The 24,615-nt window shown below is 49.2% G+C and overlaps 1 protein-coding gene across 1 annotated transcript; it reads right to left on the minus strand.

Annotated features, from left to right (window-relative positions):
* Window positions 1-3,487: 3,487 nt before the first annotated feature.
* Window positions 3,488-23,753, minus strand: LOC149362835 (techylectin-5A-like). Its single transcript, XM_089569826.1, has 5 exons — window positions 23,624-23,753; window positions 21,547-21,689; window positions 18,614-18,719; window positions 16,747-16,914; window positions 3,488-4,002 (listed from the first exon to the last, which is right to left on the minus strand). Exons 1-5 carry the CDS (start codon window positions 23,715-23,717, stop codon window positions 3,701-3,703), a joined length of 813 nt encoding a protein of 270 aa, XP_089425952.1. The 5' UTR covers window positions 23,718-23,753; the 3' UTR covers window positions 3,488-3,700.
* Window positions 23,754-24,615: the final 862 nt, after the last annotated feature.

A 24,615-nucleotide genomic window follows, 5' to 3' on the forward strand; every position in this document is an offset into this window, starting at 1 on the left:
AAGGTCGGACGCTCACGATGACACACTTATGTTTTCGCCCAGCAGTCCTAAGTGCCCTGTGAATTTTTTTGCTTGTCATCGCTGAGATTTTCTGTATAATGTGCGAACACACACACACACACACACACACACACACACACACACACACACACACACACACACACACACACACACACACACACACACACACACACACACACGCGCGCGCGCGCGCGCGCACGCACGCACGCACACACTGACATATTAACATATTGTCATTAAGACTATTGACGTGCTATGAATGCCAAAGCATGCACGCGGGCCGTTCGGCTTAGGCGACTGCGTGCTGCTCTGAGGCAGCGGCAAGCGAGGCTGATCTGATCACGGCGCGCGAATTGAGTTTGATCAGGACGACGCTACTCAAATCCAGCGCGAAAGACTGGCAGTTCAGCGCGTGGGGTGTTGTGCTTCGGTGATAGCGTACTACCCTAAAGCAGTGGCCAGCGAAGCCGATCTGTTCGCTCCGCCCGAATGAAGCTTGATGAACACGGCGATCCCAAAGCCAGCATGAGAGACTGAGACTACACCTGAGGCCAACAACAACAGTCTGGCGTGCGGGGTGCTGTGCTGTGGTGATTCCGCTGTGCTCTAATGAAGTTGCCCGCGAAGTTGGTCGGTTCGCGCCGGCTTGAACTCGAAAACCGATATCAGGACAAATTTCATTTTTCTTTCTTCTCTGATGATGTAGGCACTGAAGATGTGATCGTGATGTCACTTGGGTTTTATATGACCATCTGTCCTAACTTGTCCTAAGCTTAGCACTGCTGTAGCTGGAAAAGTTTGCTCAAAATGTGATCCCTAGCAAAATGATGACGGTGTGTGTAGCAAAGAGGAACTAGATACGAATAAATGTGGCGAGAACGTACCGTCTTTGTCAAAAGTAACCAGGCTGCATGGTTTGCTTCAAGCTTGTATAGTGGAGCCCTTGTGACTTTCCTAAAGATCAAAATTTATTCGAAGGTAAGAAGGCCCCCAGTCCTTACCTTTAGCGACCATTTCTGCTTCAGGGAAGCTGTAAGGGTTCCACTGTACAAGCTAGAAGCAAACCATGCAGCCTGGTTATGCACTCGACGAGTTCGTCTGTCTCATGGTATCAGTGACTAAGGAGCATGATCTTGCGGCATCAAAGTGGCTGGCAAACCCCAGCGCTTCAAAGCATTCTTGAAAGGCTATTACCTCCTCTTCCTTCTCCCTCCCCTTCTTCGCATATATTTTTGAGCGGTGCCTGGTGTAGTCCGCAGTGTATGGAGAACACCATCGTTGCATGAGGTGAGTCCGCCTTCAGAAGCGTTGAGAATTCGAGGCCAAGCTTTGTGTTGGAAAGGACACGCTGAGCGTGGCTCGCGCATTGATTTCCACGTGAAGCCCGTATGCGGCCTTGCACCTCGTGACCAGTAAAAGGGTGTGTTCTTATTAATTTCAGATATTTCCTGGGTGGCGATAGTCTGAAGAAAGGTAGCAGCACTAAAGTCAGCAGCTAAGGGATCAGCTAAGGGATCAGCTAAGGGATCAGCTAAGGGAGCAGCTAAGGGAGCAGCTAAGGGAGCAGCTAAGGGAGCAGACAGAGCTAAAGTCCTTGAGACTGGGTACTCGCAGACGCCGGGACGAGTCTGATCATTCAGTCAACATTCCCAACCGTGCGAAGGATTTAGCAGTCGACGGGGAGCATAAACGCGCTAAACGGGCAGCCGGAACCGATGAAGAGCTGGTGCTTCGAAAGCAAAGAAAAATCTCATAACAGGCCTTCTGGGACAGGGGACACCTCAGGCGCGCGTCAAGCTATGGGCGGTAGTGACAGATGTGCGCTGCATGCGTAGGCATTGACAACGTTGTGCAAGAAACGCTGCACTGAAGCTCGTCTGCCGAGCCGGAGTGCCAGGGTTCGAACCCGACCGAGGTGGCCGTACTTTGATGTAGGCGGAACGCAAAAGGTGCCCGTGTGCATGTCAGAGATCCCCAGGCTGTAGAAATTATTCCAACCTCCACTACGCCACCTCTTTCTCTCTTTCTTCTTTCACTCCCACCTTCCTCTCTTCCCTTACGGCGCGGTTCAGGTGACCACTCAGATATGTGAGAAAGATACTGTGCCATTTACCTCCCACAAAAATTGGCAGAGGCTTAGCTTGGTTAAGCCTAGTGGATTGCGAAAGCAAGCACCCAGATCAAGAGATGCTGAACGCGTTCGCCTGGCTGCATAATATGCATGCCGTTTAGCTAAACGTTGTTCCTGCTCTTTTTCCGTTTCTTCCGCACGCCGCCGCTTCTCGTTGCAGCTTCACCTTATACACATCATCCGACATGTCGTGGAGGATTCGCTGGGACGACAGCGACGAGCCGATTTGGGGGGCCGCTTTTCCACAGCTGGCATGACGTCACGTACAGCGAGTGCCCCTCGCGGCAGCGGCGTGCAGCTGCGGCATCGAGGATGCGCTGGGACGATCGCGACGAGCCGAGTTGGGGCCCCGCTTTTCCACAGTTGGTATGACGTCACACATAGGTCACGCTAAAGGTAAATGGTGGATTCTCCGCGACGACGTGCAAGAGCGGAAACCTCGAGCAGTATTGCTTTCGCAATAAAAAACCAAACCGATTACCAAGCTACAGGCCGTCAGAGTGCGTTGTGTCCATAGGCTTTGGCGTTGACGTTCAAAGGAAGGGCGGTGGTGGTGAAAACATTTATTTCGAAGAGAAAGGAGGTATGCTTCGATCAGCCCGTAAGAGACCGAACCTTAAAGCACTAGGTGAAGGTCCCTAGTTTAAGACCACAGTGGCGGTGGCCGCCGCCTGGGCGCGCTCGACTAACGCTTGTTGGTCCTGTAAGTCGTGGCAACCGACGAGGGTCACCTCCCAGTCCTCCCGTGTTGGGTTGAGGATGGGGGAAATGGCCGGGTTGGAGGGGCAGGCCCACAGAAGGAAGGGCGCATAACTGGCTCCCTAGGTAAATGGACGCCTCCATCACACTTTGAAGTGCGTGGTGGTGTTGAGAGATGGCTGCATGCGTTAGCGCTGACAGTTTTTAGGCCGGCGTGGGGCGCTGCAGCAATAGGCCGCAGCGTTTATTCGGTGAGCAGCCTTTAGCGATCAACGATTAAACTACCACCTGCCAAGGTGGCAGGGTGGGCGCACAATCATTTCCAAGTATGGCTGGTATGCCTAGGTACTCAAGCCAGTCGAAATTTCCATGTTCAAGAAGGCAGCAATAGTTCAACCAGGTGAGTTGTGTCAAAGTTGCGAGAGTTCTGAAGGTAGTTTCTATAAGCAGTCAGTAAACATGTCAGGATGTGAAAGAAACTTTTAATTATTCATTTACAATAGTGATAGTCTAAATCGAAGACCACAGCAGGTGAGCTAACAAAAGGAGAAAATAAACCACATGTTTTGAAATATGCAGGCATTCATTTCCCATCAAAAACTGAAGCGAACGTAAGAGCGATTCAAGATGGTAGATTATAAATATTAAAACACATATCCCAATAATCAATACCGAGCAGGCATGTGCCGCATCACGGGTGAAAACATGTATAAAACAAGGACAAATCAGAAAAAAACACCGCTCACGAATCAGACGTTATGGAAGTGTAGTGGTGCGTTTAAATATAACAGCATTACTAAGTGTATAGTTCTGTGTGTGGTATGAGCTAAAATAATATGTCTATAGAAATTATTTAGATGGTTCAAGGTTTGTGACCATTGTATGCGATCCAGCAGGACGGATCTTCATGTGGACGCTGGGGTAGGAGTAGTGTAAGAATGGGTAGGGATCCCCTCGAGAACCCCACTCAATGCCGTCAGAGTAACTGTCGTGTTTGCCGTTCAGGTTCAGGCCGTTCAAGTTGGACCAATGACAGTCGCTGTACCACCACGCTCCGCGGAATTGCACGGCGCAGTTCCCCCGCCAATTGTCATTGTCCCGATCGAAAGTGCTGAAACCGCACTTGTTGCTGCTGCTCAGCCCGTCCCAGCCTGCGTGTAACACGATATATTATTGCTAACAGGAAAGCATTGCTGCCACGGCATCAAGAAGCATCTTATATATGTTAGAGCATGATTTAAGTACTCAAGCGCCTCACAAGCCACGCTTGGACTCTACAGCATTGCTTGCGTCTAGGCGCACACTTCAAGAAAGAGTCCGCCCTCTCCGTCGACACATTCAGAACCCAAAAGTGGAAGCTGTGGAATACAGTTCAATAAAGAAATTACAGGCATCAAATACGGCCGAATCTAAATAACGTGATGGGAAAAAAGACCGAAAATTAACAAAATTATAAGAAATGACAACGTGGCCATTAAAGAAATTACAGGCATCGACATATAGCCCAATGTAAATAACTTCATGGGAAAGGAACTGAAGATTAACAAAAATGATACGAAATTACAATGTGTGCATGCACCTTGCTCCTAAAGTAAGAAAACATTCTGCGCGGATGTGAACTTTGGGTAGGCGCTATTGAATAGTCACTGGCCGGCCTTCGAATTCTGACACATCGGTGCGAATCGTGCCCGCTTCGCCGAGGCTGTAACAATAACCTGTGAACCATCGCGACAACTATGCTACTGGTTGCAGACACAGATGGCAGATAAAGGCAAGCAACGCACGCCCACAGAGACCTCTCGAATACTGTGCCATCAAAACACACACGCTTCATTCCCATGGCGCGGCCGCCTAAATGCGCGTCTCCATGGGCCCATCCGAGGCGCACGAGCGCAGCGCCTACGCGTACCAGCGTACGCCGGAGCCGGTCTTCGCATGCGCGAGGAGCAGACGCTTGCTGGCGCTGGCGCGTGACAAATATTTGTCCAAGTCACATGTTTGCGGCGTGCTCGCGCTGCCTTCAGAAGTGGCTCGCTGGTTTCCGGTCGGTGTAACCAATCAGAGAACGCTGTTCGCCCGGCATCCGGTACGGCCCTTCACGCAGTTTTCTTCACTGAGCTGAGATGAGCGCGAGTATCAGCGACAGGACGCGACAGGCCATAGGCGACTGGGCGCGTAGGCGCTGCGCTCCTGTGCCTCTGATGTGCCCATGGAGACGAGACTTAACGCTGGACCGGCGGCCGTGGCATGCCGGCTCTGTATCTTGTTCCAGTTTACCATTCGATGCGTTATACTTTAGATTTACCATTCTCTGTCACCGAAACATGACTGTGTTAGAAGCAGCCAAATGTCTGTCTGAATTAAAGGTAAGTTTAAAGAAGTGACTTCGAAGGTTTCACACTCGCTTTGATAAATATGGGCTCTGAGCCACTTATTTACCGATGTCAAAAAACACCCTTGCTACTCAGCATGCCTTGAGGATGATATCGTTCCTCGACAAAAAAAAACACGCAACAGAAGTGGGCAAATAATTCTTCCTCAGCCGCAGCAACTGCACAAGCAGCAACCAACAGCCAGCAGCAGCAGCAGCAAGCATCATACAGCAGCAAGTAGATTCAGCAAGCATTTTACAGCAGCCAGCAGAAACAGCAGCAGCCGCGGCGAGCCTCATGGCGCAATAATAAGAAGCAAGCAGCAGCAAGCATACAGCAGAAGTAGCAGCATCTGCAGCAAGCATCATGCAGCAATCAGCAGAAACAGGCATCATGCAACAGCAAGCAGCCAGGAGAAGTAGCAGCAGCCGCAGCAACCATCATGCAAAACAGCAGCAGCAGCAAGCAGACTGCAGCCGCCACAGCAAGCATCATGCAGCAGCAAGCAACAACAAGAAGCAGCAATCAGCACCTCCACCAGCAAGCAGTAGCGAGCTGCACATGCAGTAATAGCAGCAGCAGCCACCATGCAGCAGCAAGCAACAACCAGCCGCAGCAAGCAGCATGAAGCAACAACAGCAGCGGCAAGCAGCAACAGCAGCGGCAAGCAACAGCCAGCAGCAGCAGCAAAAATCCACATGCAGCAGCAGGTACCATCACCAGCAAGCAACAGCACGCAACAGCCAGCAGCAGCAAGCAGCAACTACGGTATGCATCATTCAGCAGCAAGCACCACCAAGGAGCAGCAAGCTCCAGCTAGCAGCAGCTAGCACTACCAAGCATCTCTAGCAAGCAACAGCATGCAACACCCAGAAGCAGCAAGCAGCAACCGCAGTATGTATCATGCAGCAGCAAAATCCAGCTAGCAGCAGCAAGCATCACCAGCAAGCAACAGCACGCAACAGCCAGAAGCAGCAAGTCGTAATCACAGTATGTATCGTGCAGCAGCAAGCTCCAGCTAGCAGCAGCTAGCAGCAGCCAGCAGAAGCATCAAGCATCACCAGCAAGCAACAGCAAGCAACAGCAAGCAACAGCCAGCAGCAGCAAGTAGCAAGCACGGTATGCATCATGCAGCAGCAAGCTCTAGCTAGCAGCAGCTAGCAGCAGCCAGCAGCAGCAGCAAGCATTACAGGCAAGCAACATCACGCAACAGCCAGCAGCAGCAAGCAGCAAACGCAGTATGCATCATGCAGAAGCAAGCTCCAGCTCACAGCAGCAGCAAGCATCCCGAACAAGCAACAGCACGCAACAGCCAGCAGAAGGAAGTATCAAGCACGGTATGCATCATGCAGCAGCAAGCTCCAGCTAGCAGCAGCAGCAAGCATCACCAGCGAGCAACATCACGCAAAAGCCAGCAGCAGCAAGCAGCAAACGCAGTATGCAGCATGCAGAAGCAAGCTCCAGCTAAGAGCAGTAGCAAGCATCCCCAACAAGCAACAACACGCAACAGCCAAGCAACAGCAAGTCGCAAGCCCGGTATGCATCATGCAGCAGCAAGCTCCAGCTAGCAGCAGCAGCAAGCATCACCAGCGAGCAACATCACGCAACAGCGAGCAGCAGCAAGCAGCAAACGCAGTATGCATCATGCAGAAGCAAGCTCCAGCTAAAAGCAGTAGCAAGCATCCCCAACAAGCAACAGCACGCAACAGCCAAGCAACAGCTAGTAGCAAGCCCGGTATGCATCATGCAGCAGCAAGCGCCAGCGAGCAGCAGCTAGCAGCAGCCAGCAGCAGCAGCAGCAAGCATCACCAACAAGCAACATCACGCAACAGCCAGGAGCAGCAAGAAGCAAGCACAGTATGTATCAAGCAGCAGCAAGCTCCTGCTAGAGAGCAACCAGCAGTACCAGCAGCAAGCAGCATGCAGGAGCAGGCAGGAGTAGCAAGGAACCGCCAGTAGTGGCAAGCAGCCGCAGCAGCAGTAGCCAGCAAGATCCAGCAGCAGCAGTAGCTAGAACCATGCAGCAGCAAGCAGCACGCAACCAGCAGTAACATTCAGTTGGTACTTCTTATTAGCCGCCGCGGTGGCTCAGCGGTTACGGTGCTCGGCTGCTGTCCCGAAAGACGCGGGTTCGATCCCGGCCGCGGCGGCTAGAATTTCTTTGGAGGAGAAATTCTAGAGGCCCGTGTACTGTGCGATGTCAGTGCACGTTAAAGAACCCCAGGTGGTCCAAATTTCCGGAGCCGTCCACTACGGCGTCTCTCATAGCCTTAGTCGCTTTGGGACGTTAAACCCCAAAAATCAAACCAAACCATACTTTTTATTAAGCTTAACTACGATAACGTTCACCCTTTGGATCATGGTGTTGCCAGCTATATCCTCACTGACCAGCAATCCCAGAGCTAGCTCTCGCCGGTCCGGCAATTCACCATAGCATAGTATTAGCATGCTCTTTAACGATTTACAGCCGCTGACAGTATGATTTGAACCAGGCTTCGGCGTTCAAACTCTTCAGTTTTCGTCTGTGAAACGACTGCCTTTATAAATATTAGGAAACTTTACAAATTACAAAAGCGATCTGTCAGAATAATAGTCACCGTTTCCTGTGATGCTCATAAAGACACAATTTTTCACACTGAATAAGATCCGAATGCCGCAGATGTATAAATACGTATACTTTATTAATACGATACAGAGCAACTGCCGACAAACCAAGCATGTTCTTCAAAACGGATGCTTTGATTTGAGAACAAGTCCCATAACAAAGGCACCCACGCCCATGATCATTTCTACAAGCAGCAAACACGAACAAATTATAATGGTAAGATGATCAGTTCTTATTTACCCCTCTTTATGAACACACCAGACGATTTATATCCTATATAGTGCATTTTCCTATGTATCTGTGCCCTATGTTTTGTATAGCTCTAAAATCATTTTAGAGCGCAGCTCTTTGGAGACCGTTTCTGCGTTTCGCGGCGTCGCCGTCGCCGTTGTCCGCTCTAACCAGCAGTTGTTGTTGTTGCGACTAAGAATGAAAACGAAAGTGCACGGGCCTGCCTAGTGGCTGAAGCCGAGCCACCACCGCTGCCGGGTGCAGATAGAGGAGAGTTAAAAGATAAGAGGAAAGAGTGAAAGAAGAGATGCGGTTCGAAACAACCGCGTCCGCCGAAGCAAAGACACTGGCTGCAACAACCGATACTCCTAAATCTCCCAACCCGTATCAATTACCAGCAGAGGACACCTTAGTCGCGCTTTATGCTGCGAAACCAATGGAGCGGGAGCTTGGAAAGCAGAGGGCAAAATTGGTGGACACCTGAACCAGAGGGAAGGAGCATAACTGCCCTGTTGGAGCAGTGGACACCTCAATCGTGTTTTAAGCAATGTGGCGGCAGTGACAGATGTGCGCTGCATGCGTTGGCATTGACAACGTTGTGCCATCCATGAGGGCGAGTGCTACCGCCGCTTCCTCCGCATCTTCTGCGCGTTTGCACGCTACCCTTGCCGTTATGCGCGTTTTGCCACACGAATCAATGACCACAATCGCAAATCGCGAGTGTTCTGCGCATTCCGCAGCGTAAACGAACCTTGTCCCCATATCGTCTCTGTGGCTGTGTAGGAGAGCTCTGGCCCTGGCCACTCTTCTTCCCCGGTTGTGTTCCGGGTGGACGTTCCGTGGAATCGGGTCGACTCTTAGCGTTTGTCTGATTGCGTCCGGAATGGCGTCTTTCTGGCCTTGTTGTGCGTGGTAACGGATGCCGAGACTTTCCGTGATCTGGCGGCCTGCTGTCGTTCCCGTTACTGTTTCTAGTTGTAAAGTGCGCTGCGCCTCGGCTTTTTCGCTAAGCGTGTTGTGAAGTGCGAGCTGGAGCAAGGGTTGCGTACTGGTGGACTCAAATAGGCCCAGTGCTATCTTCTACACCCTGCGAATGAGCACATTGATCTTGGCTTCTTCTCCCTTGTACCAGTTGTGGAATGCCGCAACGTACGCAATATGGCTAATGACGAAAGAGTGTATAAGTCGTGTGAGACTCTCCTCCCTCATTCCGTTTCTTCTGTTAGTGACCCTCTTGAGGATTCGCATGGCGTTAGCTGTCTTGTGCTTTAATTTAGTGACCGTTTTGCCGTTGACGCCGTTGGCCTTGATTATCATGCCGAGGATCCTAATTGTGCGTACTATCGGGATGGTTTCTCTGTTTCTCGTGCGTTGTCTGATCTCTTCGTATTCGTGCTTTCTCGCTGCATTCCGGCCACTCTCGGGTGGTCTGCCCCTCTGCGTGGGGCGGTAAAGCAGGAATTCTGACTTTTCCGGCGAACATCGTAAACCCGTAGCCACAAGGTTTTCTTCTATTGTTTAGATTGCTAGTTGCAGCGTCGTTTCGATGTGACCGTCGCTGTCTTTGTGCACCCAAAGGGTTATATCGCACGCGTATATTGTGTGCCGGACGTCTTTCAGTTCTTGTAGCTTCTCTGCTAGGCCGATCATGACCAGGTTGAAGACCGTGGGCGAGATGACGGAGCCCTGCGGTGTTCCGGTGCTCCCCAGCGTTTGCTCTTCTAGCTGGAGGTCCCCTGCCACTAAAACAGCTCGTCTGTTTTGATGTTAAAATGATGTTAGAATGATGTTGGAATTCTTTCAAGGTTCCTTCCGGTGTTTTCGAGGTCATAATGCGCTACGTATAAAGGTTGGAAAGTTTTTCGAGCACAATCTTCCTTCATCTGATCTGCAGCTACCTAATCCATCCCCACCAGCTTTCCGCTTTTACGTTATACCTAAGACTTTCTTTACTCCTTGTAGAGTTACCAATGGTATGTGTACATTTCATTCACGCCACCAGATTTATCATTAAAATCCTATTGTTTTGACCACTTTAAAGATCCTTTTTAATATTCCTTTGCTATTGTGGTTATCTCTCCTTTTTAGATTGGTTTGGTTTGGTTTGGTTTATTGGGGTTTAACGTCCCGAAGCAACTCAGGCTATGAGTGACGCTGTAGTGAAGGGCTCCGGAAATCCGCCTTCATCGAAATTAGGCCGCCGCGGCCGGGATCGAAACCACGTCTTTCGGGTCAGCAGCCGAGCGCCGTAACCACTGCGCCCCCGCGGCGGGGCTCTCCTGTTTAGAGTCTCCACAGTCACATCCATGCTGTACATCCTTATATCGTTTAGCTTACGCTTATTGAAAGCCTTTGACCGTTCAGTTAGCTATTTGGTGACTGACAGAGGGGATCGCTCACATATTGATGCTGACAGTGCAGGCAGAGCAGCCAACGCATCTATATCGTCCTAGCGCGTCCCTTTCTTCATGCAGGCATTCGTTCCAGCGGCGATCTGCACAAATTGGTCTTCCGTTTGAATTGGCGGCACGTGTGAACATGACAATGCACTATCTTCTTCCTCGAGGCGTAGCGTATCCCGGATTTCAAAGGCCTGGTGAGGGACCAAGCATCGCCGCCGGTGATACCGCCGACAGCTGCCAAATAAAAGAACGCAGTATCTCTGGACAGAACCACAGAGCGCACCAAGCAGTCGTATGCCGTCTACGTTGGTCTAAAGCGTTTCCTTTCAGATGCAGGGGGTTTTCAACATTCAGTGTAATCGCTGCATGGTTTAGCACGTCGACTGCCCATCTGCTCTGGAATTTCATTATTTCGTGAGTGCTTCTTAATCGTAGTGAATTTCATGCCGAATTCTTTATGAGTGGCTGGAAAATAAGGTGACGCCTCTACGGACTTGGCCAAAGGCCTCGGCGGTGAAGAGCCAAACAGCAAAATGAAGTCACTAAGGCGCTGCTGTAATTAACCACGAAGTTGCTATGCGCTTTCAGTGACCTAAAGCTGCTCTAAAGAAAAGCAATTCGTCCAGTGTTGGCATAAATGCTGAACTTACAACACCCTTCACAGCATAAGCGCAGTTTATCCGTGACAGTTATGAAGAGTGTACGGATGAAGTAAAGTAGTTACGTCTAACGTTGAATGAGGTTAAAACCACAGCCTTTGACATGAAGAAGAAAACCTTATGATACAGTCCGCTTTCTTCTTACTATATTTCGTGCCTTTCCATGGCGTTTGAGAACTGCTTTTCCGTAATGTTCTCTAGGCAGTTTCGTTACAACGAATGCATCAGTGAACAAATGTAGGACACGCGAAAGCATGGCGGAAGCCTGATGGTCGTCTGCTTCGTTTACCCTGCTGTTTGAGGACAGTCTGTAAAGAACACGTTGCATACGTATGAACGGCAGCATTTTCGAGGGAATGCAGCGTGCAGGGAAGAAATGTCACGCTACGAAAGAAGCTCGCGAGGCTTCGTAGAAACACCAAGCGGAGAGAACGCCTCTTGGGGTATATCCGGCTGCACGACACGCATTTATCGTGGCGTTTTAAAAAGATATACTTCAATGACGTAGCATACTCTGTCACATTCTTCTTCGAAGCGCTCGCCGACTGCTCACAGTCAGCCGCCTGCAAGGGTAATCTGTGAAACGAGAAAACTATTTCTGAAAGTTATACGAGCCGCCACGGTGGCTCAGTGGCTATGGTGCTCGGCTGCTGGCCCGAAAGACGCGGGTTCGATCCCGGCCGCGGCGGTTGAATTTCTTTGGAGGAGAAATTCGAGGCCCGTGTACTGTGCGATGTCAGTGCACGTTAAAGAACCCCAGGTGGCCGAAATTTCCGGAGCCCTCCACTACGGCGTCTCTCATAGCCTTAGTCGCTTTGGGACGTTAAACCCCATAAACCAAACCAAACCAAAGTTATACGTGCATATGTTTGAATAGCCCAATCTCCCGTTCCGTACCCCCAGCCGGGGATCATCCCCGCGTGTACTTAACACGGTATTTTAAAAATACATTGCCTTCGAAATGATGCTTCACACTTTCAGAATCTCATCTAGGATGACTTTGGTGGTTCTTCCTGAGGGGACGACATCATAGGTGCACTGTGAAATCAGAAATATGTTTTTAAATCCTCTGCTTCCATTTATTCCTATGGGAATTAAGCCTTCTTTTCCACGCGCACTTTTACCCAGTCACCCCAGCCGGTGACAACGGCGCCACCGCATCTTGCTTACGCCACATATCCGTTATGGTCTATATGTACTCCCCATGCATATCGCTTCTTGTCTATATTAGAAATGATAACATGACGAGCAAATTAGAACAAGCAGTTCACCAGAATTCATTACGAACCACTACCGGACGACGTTCTGTCACTTAATACTGATGATATCTATCATGGCAGTGTTCACACGAAACTAATTCACTTTGTAGTGGCCCCAAGCCGAGCTTTAAGCAATTACCGCAAGGCAGGGAACAATTAATTAATCGTCCAAAACACCAATATGTATTTGGATGAACAACCAGGTTATCGACTTGTGAAGGTAGCAAGACTATTGGTATCGAAAATGGCGGCATCGCAAAGACAACAAATACTGTACTTGGCAGTTTACTGTGCTGCGAAGGTATCTACCACTGCACTCAGAGCAATGAATAAGCAGTATTGTGCAAGGCTTAATAAGCGGGCAGCCCGAGCACTAGGAAATTTCAGAAGGTTACAGAGAAAGACAGGAGCACTTGTTGTGCTCAAAAAACTTTTCCCGGAGAATGTTAACGAACACACTGTTGAAACGTTTAACGCTTTTTTTTTGCTAACATATTGCCACGTTTCCACAAGCAGCCACTAGGCGGCTGCTCTTCGCAAGTCGTGTGCACCGGCGAGTGAAAGAAGAAGAAGATCGGTTCCGGCCTTCTCTGGGTGCTCTTGGCTTGTTCTCCGGTGCCGTCTACGTCACCCCCCATTAAAGCCTTTCGGTTACGAGCCCCAACGGCTACATAACACTGGTGGAGGTGCATTCAAGATCCCATGTCCGGGACCTCTTCTCGCAGTGGTTCAGCGAATCCCGACCGACTCCCGCTGGTGTCTACGCCCGTCCATCGCAGCAGCCGCCGCGTTCACGGCCTCTCCCCAGAGTTCGGTCTCCTTCCCGACCACCGCCCCGTTCAGCTTCATCCCATGGCGTGCGAGTTCCCCTCATCTAACCCTCCAGCAGCCCCGTGTACCGAAGAGTTTCCATGGCGCTCCTGCTGAAGACGTCGACGACTGGCTTGAACAGTTTGAACGCCTATACCTATCCTTACGTAAGTGCTTTCAGTACCTGACCAACAAACTAGAATTACCAAGCAGAATCTGCAACGGGTTAGTGATAAGCGCACTGTAGGTGTATGAAATATTATTCGTCTTTTCTAGTGCACTCGTTAGCAAAGCTACTGGACCGGATGATATTTTGTGCGACTAATCAAGGATAGCATATTTCAACTCCCAGATTCTGTAATCTTTTCTGCCTCTTCTTCCACAAGTCAACATATCCGTCACCAGTCTAGTTTGCAAACCTTATTCGAATATTTAAGGATGCCATCTGTTCAGATCCGCCCATCTACTGACCTATTTCAGTTTTGACTGCAGTTAAGATTATTTTTGAAAAAAAAGCGTTACTCTATACAAAAAAATTGCGCCTCTCCCGTAACCGAGAGCAGATTAAGCATGAAATGTTTACGGGCCTAACACAGGCTCCATTGCTCGGCTTAAGCAGCTGTGACGATGGCGGCAATGAAATCCAGGACGATGCAGAAGCGTACGCCGACACGACAAGACGCAGGCCTGACAAGAATGTATATGCAGCGCGTTCGAATACTCCGCGAGCGTGTATACATCTGCCTGCCAGAGGGGGAAAGGGCATGAAGGCCCTGCGGCCGGTCTTTTACATGCGTGAGTGTAGGACCGCAGCGCCATCCTTGGGGAGCGCGCGAAAGCAGTTTTTCAGCCGAAAGCCCTTCTCGCCCTGGAGCTCCCCTCTTTCTCTAAGCGGCCTTCGCTCAAAGTCCCTAACAGATCACATATGACAACGAAGTGTATCGTGGCATGTATGTGCTTTTTGCACGCGTTATTAGAAATCGGAAATTATAATTCCGTGCATTATCAAATGCACAGCTCGACTGATATCTTGATAAACATTGAGAAGACACTGGCAGCACTTATTTTTTGAGACTCGTTTGAAGAGCAACCGGCGCTTGTATGCCGGTCCCGTAGGAGGGCTTAGAGAGTCTCGTTGAATCTCGGTTAAGTCTCGTACGGTGCCCGGATGTTATCGTTTCAGAGCCCGGATGAGTGGAATTCAGAGCCCGGATGAGTGGAATTCAGTGCCCGGATGAGTGGATTTCAGTGCCCGGATGATGGCTCTCGGTCTCGGCGTGACTTCACCACACTGCCGACAACGGGAGCTAAAAGCATTTCATGCTTAAAAAGTTTTTGATAGTATAGCATTCTTACGCGCAGGAGCATGGATTTCGGTTCAGCTAATCCACCTGATCTGCTATCATTCTTTTTCTCCTTTAACTGCAGAGCTAATGTTTTTGTGGCAGAACCCTCTACATTCAGCCAGCTACCGAAATGATCGCAGGTCAAGGTTGTCACTGAGGACCGTTTCCTGTCTGCAGCCTGCTCTTACTGGAGTTCTCCAAGGTGTACACGCAGGTACACGCAGGTGTATACGTTAATGACTTTCTAAAAGTAGCAACGTCAACAAAAATAAGCACACAGAATTCGATTTACGGAATAAATTAGTTGATTCCATGCATAAAAAATAATTACGAATGACTGCTTACATCAACAACACATTCCTTCAAATATCTTGGAGTAACACTGGACTTGGCTTACGCTGGCAGGCTGGTATCGACGCTCTTAGTGGTAAACTGGCATCTGCATGCTATGTTGTTAAGTTTCAAACGCGGGAACTATTTATTTCAGGTGTGCGAAAATATTTTACTTTGCTGTATCTAATAGTCATTCATCGTATCGCACTGAATCATGTGGAGAGATAAAAAACCGCCTTCATCAAATTCAGCGCACACAAAGAAGACATTAAGAATAACGACCAGCTCGAAAACGCATACACCTAGCAGAGCATTAGATAGCCAATTAGTAATATTTCCTTTCGATCGTCTGCCGTGAACTTAAAACTGTAGTCAATGTTAAACTGCGGTGTAAAACGCAGTCCTCCTTTCCATGTGCAAATGATCCTGCAATAGAAAGCTTTATCTGAAATTTTATTCGGTGTTGGTCAAATGTTTAGGGGAATCCCCCAAGGTGGAGTAAATTTGTAATAAGGGAGTAATTACTCATTGGCATCCACCCAAGCGCAGCCATACGGCTACAAAGGAAAGCTATAAAGCTTTCTCAGAAACTTCGTAGTTAAAGAAAAATTCGTCCTGGTCCGGGGTTCGAACCCGGGACCACCGCTACACCGGAGCAGTCGCTCTACCAACTGAGCTAACAGGGACGGCAAGCTTATGGTAGGGCGAGAGCGAATTGATCAATAACTCGAAGTGGGAACAGTGTTGGTCAAATGTTTAGGGGAATCCCCCAAGGTGGAGTAAATTTGTAATAAGGGAGTAATTACTCATTGGCATCCACCCAAGCGCAGCCATACGGCTACAAAGGAAAGCTATACAGCTTTCTCAGAAACTTCGTAGTTAAAGAAAAATTCGTCCTGGTCCGGGGTTCGAACCCGGGACCACCGCTACACCGGAGCAGTCGCTCTACCAACTGAGCTAACAGGGACGGCAAGCTTATGGTAGGGCGAGAGCGAATTGATCAATAACTCGAAGTGGGAACAGTGTTGGTCAAATGTTTAGGGGAATCCCCCAAGGTGGAGTAAATTTGTAATAAGGGAGTAATTACTCATTGGCATCCACCCAAGCGCAGCCATACGGCTACAAAGGAAAGCTATACTTATAGCTTTCCTTTGTAGCCGTATGGCTGCGCTTGGGTGGATGCCAATGAGTAATTACTCCCTTATTACAAATTTTATTCGCAAGGACAGCAATTTGAGTATATGTTGCAGGCGTCCGGGAGGCCGGTATACCTCCGGGAGACCACCATCAAAGCGCGGCTGCCGCGGCTTCGAAGACATTCTCAGTTCTGGCAGCATGCTTGCCACCACTTCTGTAGGCGGAGCGAAAACTCGATAACTCGATGCCCTCTGTGGGGGACTGCGCCTCGTCTTTCCGGCTCATCCTCGAAACGACCGTTACAAGTTTCCAGCGGGCCTCGTTACTGTATTGTACCACACCTCTGCATAATGACATAGGCATCCAAGGAATGGGAATGCGTGCGCCAGCCTGGTAATGACGCGAAATCAAAGCGGGGTTGAGATATTCGAAACTTCATTAAACCAACTTCTTTCGATTTATAATTATGAGTTTATTCCTTCCCCGCATGGGCGAATGAAACAGCTTGTCTCGACTACTCCTGCTACGCGCGTATTTGCCGTCTTCTTTCTGCGCTTTCCTTTCCTGCTCCACTCCACATTGCTAAGGAGGACTGATGCTGGGAGGAGGGGGATGTGCTCGATTTTGGAGAGAGGAGGGCGTACCCTTCTTTGGCTAGGTGCCTGCAGCTCGATACATTTTTGCGTTGCTTCCTATTTGTACCCATAAGGAAATTGCTGCGAGGTGACTGGCTTGACATACCATCCGGACCAACGAACGCTCCCAGATTCAGCTTGAACAGTTCCTCTTCGCTGCCAACCCGGAAGCTCTTGTAACCAAGAGCGGCTGTATCGCCCGTGTGGTTGCTGAGAACAACTCTCAGCTCCATGTCACTGGGAGCCGAGGTGAGAGCGTGTAACGCCTTGTTCCCTGCGAGTGACGAACATGACGAAAATAGTTGGAAATGTTAGGCAAATGCGATTGAATGCGATAAGCGACGCGCTGCTTTAAATGACATTTTTGCACCATAAGCACTAAGCACCCAGACGTGTGATATCCCCGAGTTCTCTATAAGGAAGAAACAAATACTTCCACAGATTTATACAAAACATTTGGGCAAAAGGCCGCATTTCACCTGATAGGAATTCAGACAGGGAAGTCCGTTGCAGCTCGCTTCTTAGAAAGGTTTCCTTTCTCGTTTCTTTAACATCCTGTTGCACCGAAGCCAAGATACAGACACATTGACCACGTAGTAAAGCGTGTCTTATATCTTTTTTTTGTTTTCCAATGCACCCACACAGACAGGATGTCAAGCATATTAACGTTCATGTCCTATAACATTACTTGCACCGCGCAAGTTTTACCTGAATTCAGAATGCGCTTAATCACTATGCACGAAGAGCACTTAAATCGAACAACCGCGCATTAACGTGTAACAATGCGTATGTGTGCGGCGCTTAATGTCCTAAAGCGATACATCGTCTTTGAGGGACCCCGTATAGGGGAGCAGATTACTTTAAAACGCATCATCGTATAAAATTTGAGCTGGCGTAGCATAGCAGTTAACTTGAAACACTGGTACTCCTGGTCAGGGCACCAGTTAAACTTGAGACACTGTTCATCCTGGTAGACGACACCAGTTAAGTTGCTACAGTCGTAAAATGTCGGAATTGCCGGTTCGTCTATGATCGTATGTGGTCAGCAGCTCTTAGGGCACTTCGCGCCTTCGTCCACTCCTCCGGTGACACGTTGCCGGTTGGGGCCGCAACTCCAAACTTCTTGGAGTTGCGGCCCCAACCGGCAAAACTTGTTTATTGAAGACGGGAATCAAAATAAAGGCAACAGGAGAAAAAGGCGGTTAAAAGAAAGGCTGTCTAAAACCGGCCGAGACTGAGACTCGGCGCGCTCCCTCTCTTTGTTTGCAGTGGGTTTTAATACCTTCGATAATTCGGCGGTGCTTTATTAAATCTGCTCTCGCCCAATTTCAACCAACCCTGCTGCAATGGCACTGTGCATACAAGTGGGCGGGGCCCAGTGCTCGCCAGAGCCCGACTCGGCGCACCGCGCACTTTTCCTGCAACTTTCGCACTTTTCGAGGCGCCAGCAAAGCCGAACTCCACTGCTTAGCGCGACAGTCGGGTGGTTTCAGAAGGCGCCGACCTTACTGACACCCACCCCTTGAGAGCTAATCTCTTCTCAATGGGAAACGGTCGTCAGCCCCTTGGTCCACGTTTCCCGCGGCTTTGGACAGCGTCCGAAGCGCGCGACCCGCTCTCACCATTCCTAATCCCTCCAGACGGACACGGTAGGATGAAATTAGCTACTGGCGCCGTAGGCTTCTACCTTAACAATAGCTCTCGAGCATTCTTGCATTTTACGGATGATGATGATGATGAAATGATGCAACCGTGGACAGGATACGATCCCGCTACCTTTAAACCAGCATTGGAAAGCCAGATGCACTGGGCCACCACGGAGGGACATTGATGTCTAACCTGTAGTTCTATTTTCACCACGTAATTGATATATTAACCCGATATTTTGTTCTGGTGATTCGTAATTGCCCTGACATTCTCCTTTGTCTGAGGCCCGATGAAAATTTGTGAAATGCAAGTCCGCAGTTTCTTACCAATCCAGTATTCCTTGGCTGGATCGCCGAAACCATTGGCGTACTCTGTCCAGTTTCTATAGAAGTAGTAGACAGCATTGCCGAACTGGCCACGCCATTGAATCACCTGCGAAAACACACCAAGGGAGGATAATACGGCCGTATTGTTGCTCTAGAACCCTGAACACCTGAGATAAGCGCAGCAAATCCCATCTCGCGGAAGAAGTAAGCAAATACATATATCGAAGGAGTAGAAACACTAACTTCAGGGATCGCACTTTTTTCCAGTAAAATTGCATATCACGTAAGAAACCTTTAACATGATATATCATTTAGCAAAGCGCCTTACGTAGTAAACATTTCTAGACTACCTCGATGTCGAGAGTTGGTGCAAGCATCCAAGGACCAAACGACGCAAAACAAGTTGCGCTGATCAGTTGGCGGGCATCATGGTAGCCTCCGCTCAGGCGAACACATTTCCCTCAATACATGTCTGTCATGCGAAGAAGTATTGTGGCCCACGTGGTCGTCAGATTGTGGCAATTATAATCACAACGGGTATCGCGTCTCGCCTCGATCACCTATAAAGCAGGAATAAGCAGACGCTAAAGGTTCGCTCCCTTCCCCGGAACATGGACCCCAACTTGCGTGCGGCCCGTAGGGCAGCCCGGGCGAGGTATGTACAACAAAATCTATAGCTACAAAATCCACAACGGTATACACAGACGCGGCTCCGTATACAGGAAGCTCACATAACAGCACAGTGGCGGTAGTTATTGATTAGAACATAAAGGAATTAGCTAGCGCCTCAGTGAGGGATTGCACGGTAACCGAAGGGGAGGAGCTGGCCGTAGCTCTAGCGGCGGTAGCCGGTTATCGAAGCAACATGTCCCTTACCATCCTTACAGATTCGAGAGAAGCGTGCCGTAACTACATGAACGGCCGCATAGGTCGCGCCGCGCTCCGGCTCCTCCAGAGCGCGACCCCACCAAAAGTCACACATAGCATTTACTGGGTGCCAGGACACACCGACATAGCGGGGAACGAACGCGCCGACGAGGTAGCTAGTGGGTATACGAGCCGACCTTCCTCCCAATCGGACGATCTACCCGACCGAGTCAGCCCTACGTACTCAGACATTCTGAACTACTATAAGGGGGTACGGATCCGCTATCCGCCGCCTCATCCTGATTTAAATCAACTAGAGGCAGTGTATTGGCGAAGATTGCAGACAGGAACATTCCCAAACCTGCATATCCTTAGCAAGATTTACCCGACGCAATATCGGGACACTTGCCCGTGGTGTGGCAGCAAACCATCGTTGTACCACGTCACGTGGGAATGCAGTAAAAACGACAACTTTCGCAAAGACCCGAGCGCAGAACAGTGGGAGTGCCGGCTCTCCAGCGGCGATCTGGGTTGCCAACAAGGTCTGATCCAGCACGCCCAACGAGCAGCGAAGCTCAGCGGGGCTCCGGAATAGGGGCACCAACCCTGTGAGAAGAAGGAAGATGGACCTCTTCTTTCTCGTCTGCTACTAGCACCTTTCTAGAGCAATAAAAGTCTTTCCTACCTAAGCACTCTGGGTAGGTCTCTCTTAGTCCTCTACGGCGTTATTCCTCCAACACCCGTTTTCTTGTCTCTGAAGCACGTGTGGATTGTGAAAAACAAGCGTGCTTGTTGACAGGGCTGACTTATTCGGTTAGTGTACGCATATGCGGCCACATAATAGACGTTCATTGCGCGTTTTCAAGGTTCCAGCAACACACATCGGGCGCACGCTAAACACCAGTTATATTGTCACCGGTATACTCAGAGGCAGGTAAGACTGTTAGCGTCCACAGTCGCAACTAATTTCATGTACTGCTACAACGAAGTAACAGCTATCACGAAGAAATCACGGGGTCTCTTCGCCTTCGTTATAAACAGGTTCAACTGTGTACACATAAAAAGCAGCACGAGAGTCATAGCAATACTGTGACGATGCTGTTGAAGCCGGCGCTGCTGCGAATCCCGCTCGAGCCTTAAGGTTGTTTTTTTTTTCTCTTTTTTTCTGCTGTCTATCGTTGTCATGGAAAAATTCGGAAGTATTTGGTTATGTCCGGCTTTTTATTTTGCCGCAGATTTTCAGTGATTTCAGGAAAACGTTTGTCTGAACATAGCGATGTAGGGAGAAAGAAGCATTTCGTGCTTAATAGAATCGCGTACCTTCAAAAAGCTTCAGTACCCGTTCCTGCGATACGAACTCTCCGTACCGAGTCACAAGGTGAAAGGGGGGGGGGGGGGGGAGCTATTCAACAATATATTTGGGCTCGTGAATTAGAAAAAAACATATCGCACGTACTAGTTCCGATCAACTGTTCGCCTGCATGTAAGCAGATTGTGACGCCTGGAAAGTGCGCACGAACGACAAATTTTCTCCGCCCCCAACGGAAGAAATTGTGGCCCGTCCCTAGGAGACAGGGGAATAGAGAACACCTGTTTCGGCCAAGCTACACACCTCTGCGATATAAACTGAGCACTAAGGCAATCGTTATCAACAACACCGGGTATTTGTTATATTATCTCATTACGTGTTTTTCATATTCACCCTGTTCTGTTTCGTTATGTTATGTCGTAAGTATTTACCACCCCGAAGCTGCGTACAAGCTATGAGAAATGTCGTGCTAGAGGCTCCGGATTAATTAGACCGCTTTGCCTTCTTTACGTGCATTGAGATTGCACAGCACACGGACTTCTTATCCACGCAGATTCCTTTGAAATACGGCCGCCGCGGCCAAAGCTGGATACCGCAACCCTCGAGTGGGCAGGCAGGCAAAAGCCACTGAGCCAGAACAGCAGGTGATGCACGACACCTTCTCTTGGGTAATGCAAAACGAGCTCAGGAATTCTTGGGCAAGCGTTAGAGGTAAACGTAACAGACGCTAGCCAGGTAGCTATGTGGATCAACTTACCGTCCAACCTCCCCCGTCCGTTTCCATGTCGCAGTACACAGCCTGTCCCGCCGCGGCATCCACCCAGGGGAAGATTGTGTACACTCCGCTAGTCGTCTGTCCCGCGTGCAAGAGGTCGGTGCAATGCTTCGGCCGCATTCTCACTGCGAACATAGTTGTCGTACTTACAACGTGATTCAATTTTGCGACATTGAGAACTTTTCTTGTTCATATTCCGCTATAAATCAGACTCCGTGACTTGAGCGGCGGAACTAAGATTTACTGATGTAAAAAGAATCCACGTCACGGGAAAAGCCGCTATTCCGAGGCAATGGCGAGGGCCACAAAGCGCCTGTCGTCAACCAGACATTGCTCGTGGCTCAACGCTGGTATTCCATGTGAAAAAATTGCAGGGGACATTAAAGCTCTGCCTTAATTAAGGATATGACGCGGTAGCATCAATGAGTTAATAGACACCTTTAGCATACCGTCTACCGTGTTACCGTAACCGTTACCGGAGTACCGGGTGCCCGCCCACCGCCGCTGAGCTCGCGCTGATTGGTCCCGATGCTACACGCGCGCGCGCAGCTGTCGGGTACATGGCCCCATCTTGCGCCGACAAGGCGATCTGCGCATGCGCATTGGCTGCGCGCGGGCTCCCGGTACTCCCGTAACGCTAACGGTAACACGGTACACGGTATGCTAAAGGTGTCTAATGCCCATATATGCGGAATCGGTCATCCAACTTTACATTCATATGTCCCTGGCAGTCCTCATACCCCGCCTTGAGCAATGGTGCAGCGGTAAAGGTAAGCGCCACTGTCCTGCAACGGAAGATGTTGCCACCGGTACGGCTTGTGCGAACCAAATTGGTCTTCCCGAGCAACCTTAATTTAACGGCCACCTGCAGGGAAGATTAGTTTACACACAATCCGATGGGCAGGTTCTGACGACCCCACAATGCCACGTGACCTAGGTTGCCCAAATAGGTTCTTGTACGAGGGTGGCCGCCTGAGCTACCCTACGCAACCCTATTTATGCCTTACAACGCCGACGCCAAATTTTCTGCGTAACGGGGCCTTCAGCTCTATGGCGCCAAAGCATAGGAATGCTCCCCACAACAGCGACAGGCAAGGGGTCATACAAACACATGAATGTTAAGTGAGGGAGTAGGGTAGGAAGGGTGTCGCTCTGCAATAGCCTGAACACAGCTACCTAGTAAGAATCAGACGTGGAATAGGAAAGCACCTGTATTTCTTCCTGTTATTTTTTTGTCTTGCGCTTCGGTTATTGTGCGCTGCTCGTTTCATCACAGTCCCATGTGTCACTTCGGTCCTTGAACCCCACATACTGTTTCACCACAAAGTAGATTAGAGTCTGCGCGTGAGCGACGTAAAGCAGCTGCAACAGTGGTGAAGTAGAAATGGTCGCCTTGGTTCCTGCTTTGCACCTTTAGCTTGGTGCTTATTGCGTTATTTCTTCGCACATATTCTGCTAGCGCATTACGAGCATATGAATGTGGTACTTCCAAGAAAGTGCGTTCATTTCAGAAATATATATAAACATAAAACTTTCTTGGTTCCGTGAGAAAAAAGCACATAACATCGCGCCAACACTTTTCTCTCCTCATTTTTGTCGCTTAACCGCGCCATTGATTGAGACGATAAAAAATGGATAAAAAATGTGGATGGCCTGGGGGTCAGCAGGGGCCGTGGTCCGCGATGCATGTATATCCCCTTTTGTCTGTTGCAATCAACCGTAATTTCACACTTAAGCGTACCATGAAGCTTATGCGTCTAGATGTTAATGACATCTCATTACCGTCCAGGTCACTGTTCTCGTTTTAAAGCCTCATTACACACTAACAATTTTTTCGCTGAGATGGCGTTTTCTCGTTATTTGCCTCAGCAGAATTTTGTGCGAAATGCCTTAATCAGTCGACAACCCAGAATACTCCCCACTGACGGTAGAACACAAGGCAATAGTCAGGTAAATCACCGGGGCTCCATTAATGGCGACTGCTTGTAACCGAAATTATTTACCTCCCTGACCCGCACCTAGGCACCTAACGCCTCTGAATACCACCGAGAAGACTCACTCTTTATGTCCGAGAGGGCTGTCATGAGGTCATTGACGTGCCCTTCTGCACGGGCGATGGAGCTGTGCACTGAGCCAACAGCAGTCACGTTCATTGCGTACGAGGCCACGAACACGACCAGCAGCTTACTCCCTGTGATGCTCCAAGACATTGTTGCACAGAGATCGTCTACGCTTTTCAATCGCAAGAACCAAATCCTCGAGGACAGCTCCTGCACACAAGAATGGGGAGTAGTGAAACCAATGCCAGTAATAAAGATAGTTTAGAAGAAATTTTTGTTGGGCTAGATGGTGCATGTTGTAAGAAAAGAACAGTGGCGCAACCAAGACGAACACAAGAGAGTCCTGCGTGGTCCTCTCTTGTGTTCGTCTTGGTTGCGCTACTGTTCTTTTCTTATAATAAAGATACTTCAGAGAAGGTACGAGTTTCTGAAGTCGTAGCTTCTTTTGGTACTCCAGGTAGTGGAGGAATGAGATCAGGAAGAGACCAAATTAAACATACTAAAGCAGTGAGGTTGTCGTATGAAAGCTGTCTAGTTGCATGAACTGGAAAGGTTGCTTTGCCTGTATGCTTTTCGAAAGCGGGTGTGTTTTGGCACGATACAGCTAAATTTTCTCGAGCCACAGCGCCGAGGATAATCGCGTTTTCAAAATTCTAAAAACTGATGTGGCTATTACTAACGGCCAGCTACAAATTCCTAAAGATAACTACGCGTTTAACTCAGCTAGTTAAAAAATTCATTATGAAAAATTAGTTAACCAGATTACTACATAAGACGATTCACAGGTTTTTTAGTGTACGCTAACACAGGTAACACCATGCTGAAAAACCGTATTCTTACCTCAAAAATCCTAAATTTGAAAATTTTTGAAAGTCTATCCGAAACACCTCGTATGTTTAAGTAAGTTTGACTTTCTGACTAACATCCCTGCCTTTCCACCCTCTCTGTATCCATCTATCTTCATGGTTACCTTTTGTTGTCGTTGTCATCT

Source organism: Amblyomma mixtum, chromosome 2 (genome assembly GCF_055824585.1).
Source record: "Amblyomma mixtum isolate Tamu chromosome 2, ASM5582458v1, whole genome shotgun sequence".
In the NCBI taxonomy this organism is placed as follows: Eukaryota; Metazoa; Arthropoda; class Arachnida; order Ixodida; family Ixodidae; genus Amblyomma; species Amblyomma mixtum.

What these genes read in the sequence shown, in the direction of transcription:
- LOC149362835 (XM_089569826.1), bottom strand. Translation starts at nt 23,717, where the DNA reads ATGAACGTGACTGCTGTTGGCTCAGTGCACAGCTCCATCGCCCGTGCA. An exon ending in CGGACGGGGGAGGTTGGACG is followed by an intron (nt 18,720 to 21,546) that starts GTAAGTTGATCC and finishes GTGTTTTCGCAG; the next exon opens with GTGATTCAATGGCGTGGCCA. An exon ending in AGCCAAGGAATACTGGATTG is followed by an intron (nt 16,915 to 18,613) that starts GTAAGAAACTGC and finishes CGTCACTCGCAG; the next exon opens with GGAACAAGGCGTTACACGCT.